The following is a 13,822-nucleotide window of genomic DNA, read 5'->3' as shown; positions in this document are numbered from 1 at the left end:
CTTATTTATTCATTATAGAAGAACTCATTCATAAATTCTGTGCACTGTGGCTGAGAATAAAACAGTGGTGGTGGGAACCTAACCCTCCATCATGGCATTTTACACAAAATGGTCATTTTTTTTTATTGCTTAATTATCTCATAAATGTGCTCTTTTCATCCCCCTTGCTTAAAGATATTTCCACAGCTTCCCATGGGCTTCATATGCAACACAACTCTCTGTGTTCCATCTCCTGGCATCCTCTTCAGATCTGTTACCTTTGACCTCCTCTAATTCTTCCTTAACCTGCGACATGCTAACCATGTTCCTTCTGGAACTATGGCTTTTCTTGGACAAGCCGTGTGCTGTCTGGTACAGTTTAACCTACTTCATGACATTCAGTGCTAAGAATAATTCTGAAGATGGGGCAGCTTCACTGGACTGTCTGAGATGCGTGTGTTGTGCCTTTGTTTAATTCAGAGCCTAGTTTCTGCATGACACTGTCCAGGGCTGTGTAGTACACAACTTGCTGTCTACACATGGCTATATAATCTTCATGCTAAACATCCAGTCATGTGGAAACGGTGATACCCAGCATTTGTATATCTTGAACGGGTTCAGGATATCAGGGTGCAAACGACAGCTGAACTCAGCCCCCTCTTAGAAATGGAAAAACCTTTGTGGAACATTAGAAATGCGTGATCACCTAGTTATTATTTTTTAATATCACCAATGCCTAGAAACTCTAAAGAAAGGTGCATCTGGAGATAATTGTGCCAATTAGAATACTCTTCAAATTGCTTTAAAAGTATCTCTTACAATTGAGTGTTTATTCATAGATCTTGGCTTAGTCCCAGGGGCCTTTCCAAGGTACACACAATTCCTCACCATGGCAGCTCACCTGCTTTCTACGGGCACCCACCTGGCTCCATGTACCTCCTTTTTTCTCACCCTCACAGTAAACCCACTTCTGCCTGCTGATCTTCCTCTTTGCTGGCTCAAGTCCCTCACTGGCTGTCTACTGTTGCAAACTCCAACTGTAGACTGCCTAGCAAGGAGTGGGAAGACCCTCATGTGTTCCCTTCATTGCTAGCTGTTTACTGGCAGGTGTCTCCAAGTTGCCTTGGAATCTCTTGTCTCTCCTTGGTCAGTGTCCAGTGCAGTACTTTGAGGCTCTGCTGTACCCTCTCTGGGGGATTCTCTTACCCTGCAAGCAGAAGGCTTGGGCCACCGAGAAGTTACTGGTGGCTGTAGCGCTGATCTGCGCAACATCGAAGTACTTGATAGATGGATCTACAGTCACTGAAGAGAGGGGCAGGGTCTGCCAGGTGTCCAGAGCAACTGGGAGACAAAAGTGGAGACAATCACATGTGGTTATCACCAGGTACAGAATGAAGACCATGGAGACTACCCCAAAAGCTACCCCAGTGGCCTCTGGGAGGTTTCCATTGTGTGGCCCTATGCCTTTGTGGTTTCTGTTGTGTGATGTTATGGCTTTGTTTGTATCTCTACTCTGTAACTACATAAGTAGGACAAGCTCTGGGCTCAAGTCTAGGGGTTCAAAGTTTGAAAATTCAACAAGCAAATGAAGTCCTGTCTGTGTCTATAAATTAAGACAGAAGAGGAGGAGGGAAGTGGAGACAGGAAAACAGTGACATAGTGACATAATGGAGGTCAGAGCACCACAGAGATAGCCATAGGGATGGAGTGCCAGGTGCTCCATAGACATTTCACCTATTCATCTTCCTACGCCTGTTGCTCTTGGTAGGGGCACCATGATGGACTATCTAGGCCCCTATAGAAATGAAGCTCTCATGGCCACTTGGTATCTGGCGTCCCAACTAAGTCATTTTTTACCATTGACCCTCATCTAAAACAGCTGACTCTTTCTCCAGGGACAGCTTGTATCTAGACGCTAACCCATGTAGATAGACTTGTGGTCTGCCCTGATCTCAAACATAGCTGACCCAGCTGGTACTCTCACAGAGATGGGCTGGGCCATGAGAATCCTTTTCCCAGTCCTGAGAAGTCCTGCTCCCTGTGGTCCTAACCCATACAGTACTCCATGTGCAAACATGGCCAATCACACTCCGTGTTTAAGGTTCACCTCATGCAAGTGTCCATCTCACAGTCTGTTTCCTGGAAGACACAGTCATGGCATCCATTTTTAAACATAAAGAAAATGAGGCTTCAGGGATAATTATATGGGTTGCCAGCATGTGGAGACCCCTTTCTTCACAGCTACAGAGCCTATGTCTGATCATGGTTGTCTCTTAATGCCCCCAAGTTCTGCACATGGTATGTGGTACAAGAAACATGGACAAAGAACCAGCTGCCAAACAGAAGGCTTGGGTATGGATAGACAGGTCAGTTAGAGTCTGCCTCGTGGGCACCAAAATTGTGAGTAAAGGTTGATCATAAGAGAACATTGATGGGTTTCAGCAGTGGGATGAGGGCGCCTCTCTGAGGAAGGACTTACCTATAGGTCAGCATCCAGGAATATTTTTAAAGAGGCCAGAATCTGCCCCACCCTGGTGTGGGCTGTGTGAGCATCCAAGGCTTCTAATTCTAGGAAAAGCCCAGCCAAGCAAGGACAACACTGAAGATTGGTAGAGAGAATCATTTCTTCCCTCCCTCCATGTGTCTCTCTAGCATTAGAAGATCACAGCAGTTTATTGTTCTTACAAATACTTGTGAGTGTGGACCTTGGGCTAGCAGAGCACACTGACCATCTAAGGTATCATGCTTTATGTACATCTACTTTATCAGATTTGACCTCCCCGTATCCCAAGTGTGACAAGGGGTAGGGGTATAATGCCTCCTCACAAATGTGATATAAAGGATTAATTCATCAAGAACAATCTGGAAAGTGGCCAACATCATATCACAGTAAAGCTTCTGAGGTCACTGTCTTAAGGTCCCTTTCTAGAACACTGTTCCTAGGTGTGGGAGGGTCTTTGCTTTGTCAGCGCAGCACCACAAGCTATATGGGGAACCTGTAATTTCTACCTCCAGTCCGTCTTTAACACCAGTGCTGGTGGGTGAGAAGCCACTAAAGTTAGCAGGGTAAATAAAGCCATGAGACAGCCTCACCCCCAGCCTTTGCTGGTACCCTCTGTAACAGGAGTTGGCAGACTGGGCACTTTAAATAGCAACAGTAGTTTCTCCCAGTTCCATGCACTTTAAGTTTGTGATCTAGGTACCAATGAGGCTGGGAGTCTTGGTTCCTCTTCATGGTTCATGGATGGCTGCTTTCTTGTCATGTCCTTAAATAGCAGAGCAGAGAACAAACAAGCTCTCTCCTATCTCTCCTGGAAAAGTACTAATGCCATCAGGAGGGCCCTATTGTCCATCCATCATCCCCCATGCTCTGTCTTCTAACACCATCCTTGAGATGGAGGAGTCAGGACCCAGGTCTTTCTGTGCTTGGCTCTAGTCAGGCAGCCTCCTCTGGCTACTCATTTTCTTAAGCCGGCTCTGCATGCAGCCGCTTTCACAGACAACTCAAATGGCATCTTTGTGATGTGGTCACTCTCAGATGCTCTTAGATGGTAAAAAGCTGAAATTTCAGAGAAGAGTGATGATGGGTTTCAGGACCACAGTGACCAATTAGGATCCAAAGATGGAAACCTTGACCCTACTCCATGTTTAGGTTGCCATCTCTGTAATTAAAGAGTAAATTTCATTCCTAAGTGAGAGCCAGCTCCTGTGTCATTCCCTAGGGTCTGAAGCCAATGTCCCCACCTGCCCCCATGCAAGCCTACATGATGTCTCCTGAGTGAGCCTTTGTTGTCAAGGGATGCTGGCATCTGGGGCTCATAGTCTTATGCTTCTGTGTTCTCAAAGGTCTTATGAGAAAAAGACCTTTGAGAACACAGAAGCATGCTGAAGCAGGAAGGCTCCTGGTGGCTTTCCATGTCAGTGTACTATCAGCCAGGAACTCACAACACCATTGTACTATCACTTGTGCAAGATGTAAGAGCTCAATGATACATCATTTTCTGAACCCATTGGTATGAATAACACCATCTTAACCAATCAGGTGGTGGTAGTAGCTTTGATGGAGCCTTAACTCCACATGTAGTATCCAGGGTCTTCTGTAGGCAACCTCCTCTCCAGGTTGATGATGTAGCAGCCTTTAGGGGCTTGTCTAGTGGGGAGAGGTTCTGAACAGCAGAGGATGGCTGTGGATTCCTCTGCATTTGTTTACTTCTTTTCTTTTTAAAGCACATATATGATGATTATGATGCCAGAGTCATTTATGACAAAATAGACCCTCCCACAAAGTTGCATATATATACATCAGTATCTGTCTCTATCTATCTATCTATCTATCTATCTATCTATCTATCTATCTATCTATCTATCTATCTATTCTTCCATCTATCTATAAATATATTGAATTAAATATTGTACATCAGTCACTGTTGTGGTGGGAACCTCTTTGTCAAACATCTCTTGCTGAATGATGGATTTAATCTCACACAACTTAAACCAAAGACAACTCATTTCACTTTTACCATCTGTTTGTAGCAGTCTTCATACATTATTTTGATTCTTAAAAAAATAATTTTAGTTATTTATTCTGTATTAAGTTTGAAAACCCTCTGTCGAGTTTCAAGGGTGCTCCTTTGGTGATCATATGTAATGATCTTAGAATTCTACATCCATCTCTTAGTTTGGACATTATGGACTAATAACACATGATGCTGCTGCTAAAAGAAGAATGTGTTTTTCTTCTCTCTGTTTTAAAATGGCCACTGCTGGGGAAGATGTCTTTGTGTTCCATTCTATCTCACCTCAGGCCATAAGACAGTGGGGCCAAGTGATCACAGGCTGAAATAGTGAGCTGAAATCAACCCTTCCTCCCATAGGATGGTTTTCCCAAGTACCTCTGTCACAGTGATGGACAGCTGACAAGCCCAAGCCTCCTTCTATTGCCCACAGAAACCTTGTAGCAAAAGGGGTGGCCTGGAAAAATAGGTTAGTAAGTCCCCAAATGAGGCCCCCACCTCATCTCATCTCATCTCATCTCATCTCATCAGTTCCTATATACTATCTACTTCCTAGCCCGCCCAGGGAATGTCCCTCACAGACTCTAGGTGGGCCTCCGTGCTGTCAGCCTTGGCTGGCTGTGGTCATTCTCATGCTCTGGACTCTGCTACAAATCTAAATCTGACTACAGCACTCCACACCAGGCATCCTCCAAGACTTAGCAGTCTGTGGCTAGCAGGGAGGGTCCCCCCTGAGGTTTACAGCTGCATGAACCTCTCCCAAGCCTACTGTGTGGGATTGGGCATCCATACTTGCCTGCTGCACACAAGTCATTGGAACAGGAACAAAAAGGAAGCTGATAGAATTTCTCTAATCTTATATGATCCTCCTTACAGTAGGAGGGACTGAGGTCTGGGAGCAAGGGACATGGGGCATCTAAAGGTCACAGAGGTTCCAGACCAGGTCACATGGCAGAGCTTGGCAGAGCCAGCATAGAAGTGTGTTCTTTTGACTCTGTCTCACTGTGATCTGGAGCCTCCTCCATGAATTGGTGATAAGCAGATCAGCCCTCACCACAATCTGGCAGCCTCAGCCTGACTGCAACCTTATTCATACTCAGAGCTCCAGCTTGCTACTGCCATACCATGAAGACAGGATTGCCCAAGGTCAAGCAGCATTTAGGTGGAAAATCTGTATTTACATCTAGCATATCGAACAGCAGTATGCCCCTCTACAAACCACAGAGCCCTTAAAGAAATGGGGTAGAAGGGAGAGCAGAGACTAGGAGGAAGGATACAGCAAGCTGGGTCTGTCTGGGCTGCTCCAGGACTGTAGGCACGAGAGGCCTGCCACCAGGCTCTGGCAGCCCAGGCAGGTGAGGCACTTGTGTATCTTTCTAAAATCTCTTTTGATTATTACTTGGCAATTACAGCCGTGTATGTTAATGGATCATATGACATTAGCATACATGTGTATGATGTGGAAGAAGAAGGTTCTAGGGAGCTACTGTGCACTGTGGTGAGCTTCAAGTTGTTAAGACAAAGAATGTCTTATTGTCATCATCACCATCATCATCATCATCTTCATCTTTCTCAGCACTATTATCTCTTGATACAGTTTCTCAACTATGTAGTCTAGGCTGACCTAGAAACTCTTGATCTTTTTTCTTCAGCCTTCCAGGTACTTGGATTACAGGCATGTGCCACCATAACTGATGTAAGAGGAAATTTCAAACATTCTCAAAAACTGTTAAAAGAGAATGAGGTCATGAATATGCTAATTGGGTTGATCTACTCACTCCTCATGTCTTCGATTTCTAATGTTGACTGTTTTTTTTTTTTTTTTTTTTTTTTTTTTTAAGCTAGAGTAGAATACATTTGAAGATGTTCACATGTACAGACAGGGACTAGAATACATTTGAAGATGTTCACATGTACAGACAGGGACTAGAATACATTTGAAGATGTTCATTATGTACAGACAGAGAACCATTTTCAACTATCCCAGCTTCCTCATTCCAGATCTTCTCCAGAGGAAAGGTTACATTCCAGAGCTTGGAGCATTTCCAAGTGTTAACTTTCTTCCAAGAGAAGGTCTCAGTACTGCAGGCCTGTGTCAACACAGCAGAAGAGGGCTGCCCTGACCATCCAGGAGATCTGGGCGGCTTCCTGCCCTAACCCTCACCTTTCTTGTGTGAAAATTGGAAAAAGTTACTTTCAGTATTTTTGCCTCAGATCTGAAAAGAGGTGGCATGTGTTGGATGCTCTTCCAAGTATTTAAGAAATCACAATACTTTTTTTTTCAACTAAGAGGTTACAACTGCAGAATACTAGGACAGCACATGTGTACTCCAAGGGCCTCAGCATGTTCAGGGTTTTTACTAGTCCTCCGGTGATAAGAACTAGAGAGGCCTTTGGCTCCTCCACCTTTCTCTGAGTAATCATCCCAACTGTAGAGGAACAGTAAAGGGAGGCTGAGGTGTGCACCCTACACTCCTTAGGCTGCCTGGGCAGACAGCAAAGGCTTTGGTAACTTTGTGCTTTTCAGTGTTCTAATCTTACTGCTGTGACTCAGGCTGGCCTCACACCCATCTCACCCTTCCTCCCAGAAGTCAGAGCCACAGGAAAGTGCCACTACGCCAGCTCGGCAGCCAGGCCAAGGCTTCCCAGCAGCCTTGTGGAACAGAACAGATAATGCTACCTTGGAAGCTTTGTTGAGCCCCATGGTCCCTGCAGGGAGGGACGAGTTCCCAGCAATTCCAGCCTGTCACACAGTGCCAGCAGCCACCACTCAGAGTCTCAGACACTTGCTTCTCATATGTAACCTTCTCTCAATGAGAACCACGTCACACATGTGCTGTGTGGTTTCCCCACTTAATATCGCTTATGAAAATCCAGAGGTTCCTTTAATAACAGGAAGAGGGCAAGAAGGCAATCTCTCTTGTGTGCGATCAGCTGCCTTAGCGTGTCTCCACAGGGAAATGCCTCCCATTTGCTGTAGGTGCTCCTGGTGTGGAGATGCTCCTTTACCATTGATAACAGTAGAAAACCCCCAGCCATTCCCACTATGCTTCATTCTCCAGAAACTTAGTTTCGAACGTTAAGTCCCCAATTGTCAGTCTTCCTGAAGGCTCCCCCGACTCCTGGCCATTTCTATGGTTTCTGCCTCTTCATACCGTCATCACTCATCTTTATAAGGACAGATTTCTCCACTGGGAAAACACCATCTTAACTCATCAGGTGAGCCCTGTTTTTACTGTTTTATCACAGGTGGTCCATGATTGGAATGCCAACATCGAACAGAAACTAATCAACACAACTGAGAAAGGACGACAAGAGATGAGACCACTACAGGGATCTACACTCAAGAGGTCACCTCTGTCAACTGTCCCAGAAACACAATCAAAGTAAATCTCTTCTAACTATGGGACAAGCCAGATGGTATGGGCTCATAGCTCAGCCATATAATCCATTGGATCCTCATTTTCCTCATTTGAAAAATGAACCATGTTATTTATCAGCTACCTTCCTGGTGATGATCAAATGATTTGCAATGCTTGATATTTCCTTTTTTCCCAAACAGAAAGTTCAGAACAATGAGACTCTTAGATGTGCATGGTACACACACACACACACACACACACACACACACACACACACACAGAGAGAGAGACAGAGACAGAGACAGAGACAGAGAGACAGAGAGACAGAGAGTCTCTTGCCTGAATCAGAATCAAACAGTGGCAAACCAAAGCACTGAAGGCAGATTCAAACCCTGCCTCTGATCCACATCAAAGGCTAATCCCAAACTCTGCATTCCAACAGGGAACTCTCAGCACAGATGGGCTGTGCTCTGTTTTAAATCTGACTCAGTGCAGGCACATTTAAAACTGCTGGGACATCAATTTTGCCTTGGAAGCATCTTCCTGGGGCTTTGGATTATATAGAAGGAGACAGTACTCCATTATCCACTGTTTTGATCTGTCTCTCTCTGTCTCTCTCTCTCCCTTCCTCCCTCCCTCCCTCCCCCTCTCTCTCTGTGTATGTATGTGTGAAATCTCAATAACACAAAAGTTAAACACAGAAGAAGCATTATAAACTTTTTCCAGAGATGTTATGATGTTATGGTTTGATTTGTACATCTGCAACTGTATTTGACATTTATATACCCAAGCATGATTTTTCTATAAATATATTTTTGATATAATATATAATATTAAGGATGATGAGTATGTGACATGAAAAAAAAACACAGCCATTAATTTACAACCCAAACTATGTAGCTGGGAATTTTGAGAACAATTAGGCCATGTGATTCAAGTCTTAAAGTATCACTTTCTCTGGCATAAAATTCCTCCTTAGAGAATTAACTCAGTAAGTCGTTTAGCCTTCAGAAGAGGCTCTGGATGTTCATTCATCCTCAAACTTTCATGATGATGAAGACTCATAAAATGCAAATATTCCAAACCAGAAAAACAATAGCAGACTTGGGGGTAACAGGACAACCACATTGTCAACACAGTGTCGTCTTCAACTGTTTGTCCACCACTGGAGTGTGAGTGTCATGAAGGCTGAGGCATGAGAGGAAAGAGTAAGTATATGACCACATAGAGAGAGAGCTGCATGATGATGCACTCTTTGGAGATCTCAGCAGCAGTGTGGAAATACACACACACCACAGTGGGTAAAAAACAACAGGGATTTGTAACCTTATAGCAGAGACAAGAGCAGTATGGTGGGGCAGACAGAGCCGCCTAAGGCTGGACCATGCTAGCCAGTGTGTCAACTAGTTCTTGCTAGGAGGGAGGGGCTTTCTTCTAAAATGGAAAAACTAAGCAGCAATGGGGTCTGCATGTATCTGAGAAACACAGAGACAAAAGTAACAACAAAGAGCCACAAAGTTCAAAGTGGTGGCCTCCAGTATGGGAAAGGCAAGGAGAACAGAGTATGGATTTTATGTGTGTGTGTGTGTGTGTGTGTGTGTGTGTGTGTGTGTGTGTGTGTGTTCACCCTAAACCATAAACCTTGGGGGCACTTTGACTACTCCTAAACCACAAATCTTTTGGGCACTTTGACTACCCCAACCATGTTTATGTACTACCCTGATACAATTCAAAATACATTTGGCTCAGACATAGATCTACAGTGAGGACTTGGGTGTCATCAGATCTCTCTAAGCTATACCTCTACCATCTATGGTATGCCAATAATGACACCAGCCTCATGGTACTTCAGGAAACTGATACCTGCTCAAGTGTGGAGCTGCCATCCAATAGAGGATGCTAGGGGGAAATAACCCCTTCCTAAATCGTCTATGGTTTAGCTCCCTATTTAGGGACATAATGACAGGTATCTCAAACTTCTCAAGCATCATGTCGTAGGACAGAAGTTAATGGCATCTGGCCTCTTAGCTGAGTGGCACCTGGAAGCTAGTGTGTGCCCCCCATTTCCTAACAGGGAGAAGTAGAAGAAGGCACAGTGAAGAAGACTTAACCAACATTGGCCAGACCTCACCCCAGAGCACATAGCAGTCCCATCCCCCACACCCTTGAGTTCCCATGCTACCTTGCAGCCACTTGGAGCATGCTTCGGTGGAATGGAAGGATGGGCTGCCTCAGTCTTGATTGAATCCTGAGTACAGGACTAGGTTCAGTGTCTAGTGTATCCTCTGTACAGTGACTGCAAGCTCCAGATGACTTGCTCCAATAAGCAACTACCTTTTCACTTTGAGACTACAACACCACTCTTACAATCTTGCATGGGACTGTATGAGTCTAGTCTGCAACTGGGAGGGTGACATACTCTTAGATAGGACAAGAAAAGCACCAGGTTTAACCCCATCTGATCCTGTGAGTGTATGTGTGCACTCCTATCATTTATATCCGTGGAAAAGGCACATGGCTGGTATCCAGCCTACCTAAATATGTTTGGTCCACAGAGTCTAATATTCATGAACGTAACAGTGTCGCATCTCATAAAGCTAAGCCATTGCACAAAAGCAAAGGACAAGAGAAGAAGGTAGAGAGAAAGAAGATGCTATTTCTCCCAAGAATGATCAGATAGACAATGAACTTACCCTTCTCCTCCATGAGGGATGGCTGGGCAGCAGAAGGACAGAAGCTGGGAGTGCCACTCTGCACAGCTGGAAAGAAGCAAAGACAGTGTTATAACCATGGAGACAACAGCCGAGGTCTGTGCAGGTCAGAAGGAGCCAGGAGAGGGGCTCCATGCTGACTTCTTTCATGATCCTGGCACAGGAAGGCTCCATTCGAATCTATGCTACAGTTATCACCACACAGGGTAAAGAGGCTGCAATACATTCCAATACTGCTTTACAGCTTCCCTCTAGGAATGGCATGCATAGTTCCCTCACATATCATTGTCATTGGTCACACCACAAATGCCTTCCACTATGACCATTGAATATGCTAATGTGGGCAGAGCACCCCATGCCTCAGTTTCTGTACATCTGTACTATGGAGATGACACTACCAACTACCAAGGTTACTGTGGGTCTACAGAGGTACCCATAATACTTGCCACAGAACAAGGTACAAAAGCTCAATGAATGGCAGTGATACGTAGCAAGTTACATGGACATGGGGACACCTGAATTTTGGGGAAAGACAGGCCTGGCTTTGAACATGGTATCATAGAGAAGCAGGGCAGAGGGACAGGTCATCTGCTTCTGATGCAGGCCTTGGTGTTTGTATAGTGAAGATGACATAAGAAGTCAGTGAGAACCACCCTCCCTGTAGAAGACACAGCAATGCTAATTAGCCTCCCTTCCTCTCCTTTCACTGAACAAATCCAAATCTTCAAAGCCCTCTCATTCTTTCTCCTTCCAACCACTTAAGCAGGACCAAGCCTAGAACTCCTCTCCCTCACTGGGAGCTCTAGGAATCCATGCTGAGTTGTCGAGAGCAGCAGCTCTAGGGCCAGAGTTTCCAGAGCAAGATTGCTCTGGTCTTCACCTCCATTGTATGACCTTGAATATTCACTTACAGGTTCTGTGCTCAGAACTCCACAGCTCCCTATCTTGGGGTTGTGAGGCTTATAGGGGCTGCAGCCTGGGAAATACAGTAAGCCGTCAACAAATTTGGGCGTTGTCCACTCAGAATATTGGCCCTTCATAATGATACACTCATATCATTGCCCTTGTCTCTCAGGTCAGGGTCTGCTGGTTCCAAAAGTCCTAGATGGCTCCCCTGATAGTTCCATCTCCCATCTTCTTCACTTTTGTTGGGTGTGCAAAACACCAGACTCAAATGTTCCCTCTAAAACTCTCGTGGAAGTTCATTTGCCTCTATGACCATCAATAGATGGGATTTTTGAGTGGTGGTTAGGTCTATGGGCTCCCACCTTCATGAACACACAAATGGCATGGTGGGGGTGGAGAGTTGGTGGGGGGAGGGCAGGTATGTGTGGCCTCCAGATATGATCTTGAAAGTGGTCCTATTGTGAAAACTGCTATCTGCAGTGTGTCCTTTTGTTCTCACCTCATTTCCTACCATACATTGCCTCCACCCTGTTACAACGCCAGAAGACCCACTCCAGATGCCAGCACCTTGGCATCCATTGGGCTTCCTCCACCGTAACTGTGAGAGGCATTTTCTGGTAAGTTACCCTGTCTGTGGTGTTCTGTGATAACACAGAAACTGAACTAAGACCCTCAGCATCTCAAGGTTCCAGAACCTTCCGTTGTAACCTCTTCTCTTCCTTGGTTCCATTTGCCTGAAGGCACTTCCTGCCATCATTTACAGATATCACTTGCCAAACTTTGGCTGACATTAAAACCACCCTGGGGCTTGGTAACAGCAGGTAATGATGTGCTGTGCCCCACCTCCCAAAGGTCCAACTCTAGGGCCCAATTGTGAGCCTGTGACTTGACATTTCCAATAGATTCATAGGTGCCAACCTTTGAGCTGAGGCTCTGCTCCCACATACTGAAAGCACCACACAGAATGCCCACAATTGCTAATAGCTTCCCCCTACACGCCTCTATATCTAGTCATCAGCCAGACTCCAGGCATCCTCCCTGCTTTGCCATCCCTGGTCTACCAAGCATCTTCCCTTCCCAGAAGATGCTCAGAACAGGGAACCTGAGAGTACAGTCATTAGGGGACAGTCTGGCATATGCTGAAGGTATTCATTCAAATGTATACTCCCTGTGATCTGGGTACTCTGTTCTAGAAACCCACAGAAAGCTCCATTTGGATGTGGGAGCTTCTTATTGGAAAGCTAAAGATAACAGAAACGTCTGAACTGAGGACAGGTGACAGAGACAAAGCTCCCAGCAGCCACTTACATATACCGCTTCCTAGATCTGTCTGTAGCAGCAATCTAATGGTATGAATGAAGCCATGGTTGCTTTGAATATTGACCTCAGGTAACACAGCAAGCATTTATGACACTGGCATGACATCAGGGTTTTATCATATTTCCTAGCAAAGACATTTCCTGAAGGACAAGAGAACGGAAGAATTTTTTTAATCTTAGTGTCTTCTTCCTAGGACCATTTGGAATCTTGGGACTGAGGAAGGCATGCTTCAGTGCATCTGTGAATGCACTGGTGGCTGGGGGCCTTCATAGATTCTAGATAGGACTCAGTTGCCACAAAAACTAAGCATGCTTAAAGGGTTGAAAACCCAACATCTGACCTCCAGGGAGAGCAAAGGGCTGAATATCAAGTCTACACACTAGTCGCCAATGATGTGATTGGTGGCATCTACTACATACATCCTCATAGAAGGCTCTCAACTGCTGAGTGTGGAAAGGTCCACAGTTGGTGAGCACATGGCCAGGGTGGTTAAGGGAGCACCATATTCCCACTTCTCACCTTGTCTGCTTCCACGTGGCTGCAACCGGGTTATATGTTGTTTTTTGTTTGCTTGCCTTTGTGGATATGGAACCCAGGGTCTCACACATGCCAGAGAAGCACTCCACTTCTGAGCTACACCCTATCCCTGTCCTGACTGGATCTTTCCTAGTGAAGTATAAATAGTAGCTAATAGTTTCTCTGTGTTCCTTTAGCTAGACTGACAAAATACTGAACACCAGGAGGGAATGGAAATTCTCAACTTACAGTCAGTTGTTTGGAAGAAGAGGAGGCCCTGGCCTCACAGTTAGCACGTAGTGGGGGAAACCTGTGGGATTGCTCCCTTGGCACAGGTTCTGAGTTCTGATTTCAACTTCAGATATTTAATGTCAGAACTAAAAGAATCCATAAACTGTATTCATAAACAACACCCAGTTTCTACCTTGAGAATTGAGATCTTGGTTGCAGATGGGACTATGTCAGAAGCGTTGGAGGAAATTCTCTCCCTTCCCATCTTGGCTGGATTTAAGAA

The 13,822-nt window shown here is 45.2% G+C and overlaps 1 protein-coding gene across 2 annotated transcripts in view; it reads right to left on the bottom strand.

Moving 5' to 3' along the window:
* Positions 1-13,822, bottom strand: part of Tg (thyroglobulin) — a 181,717-nt gene that overhangs the window by 87,314 nt on the left and 80,581 nt on the right. For both annotated transcript variants that reach the window (XM_036208076.1, XM_036208077.1), the window contains exons 35-36: positions 10,549-10,614; positions 1,186-1,320 (exon numbers count right to left, since the gene is read on the bottom strand). In XM_036208076.1, coding sequence (XP_036063969.1) covers positions 1,186-1,320; positions 10,549-10,614 — 201 coding nt within the window. The remainder of the gene's footprint in view (positions 1-1,185; positions 1,321-10,548; positions 10,615-13,822) is intronic.

Source organism: Onychomys torridus, chromosome 16 (assembly GCF_903995425.1).
Source record: "Onychomys torridus chromosome 16, mOncTor1.1, whole genome shotgun sequence".
Classification (NCBI taxonomy): domain Eukaryota; kingdom Metazoa; phylum Chordata; class Mammalia; order Rodentia; family Cricetidae; genus Onychomys; species Onychomys torridus.
Note: the sequence above shows the minus strand (reverse complement) of the source record. Positions and strands in the feature narration are given on the sequence as shown.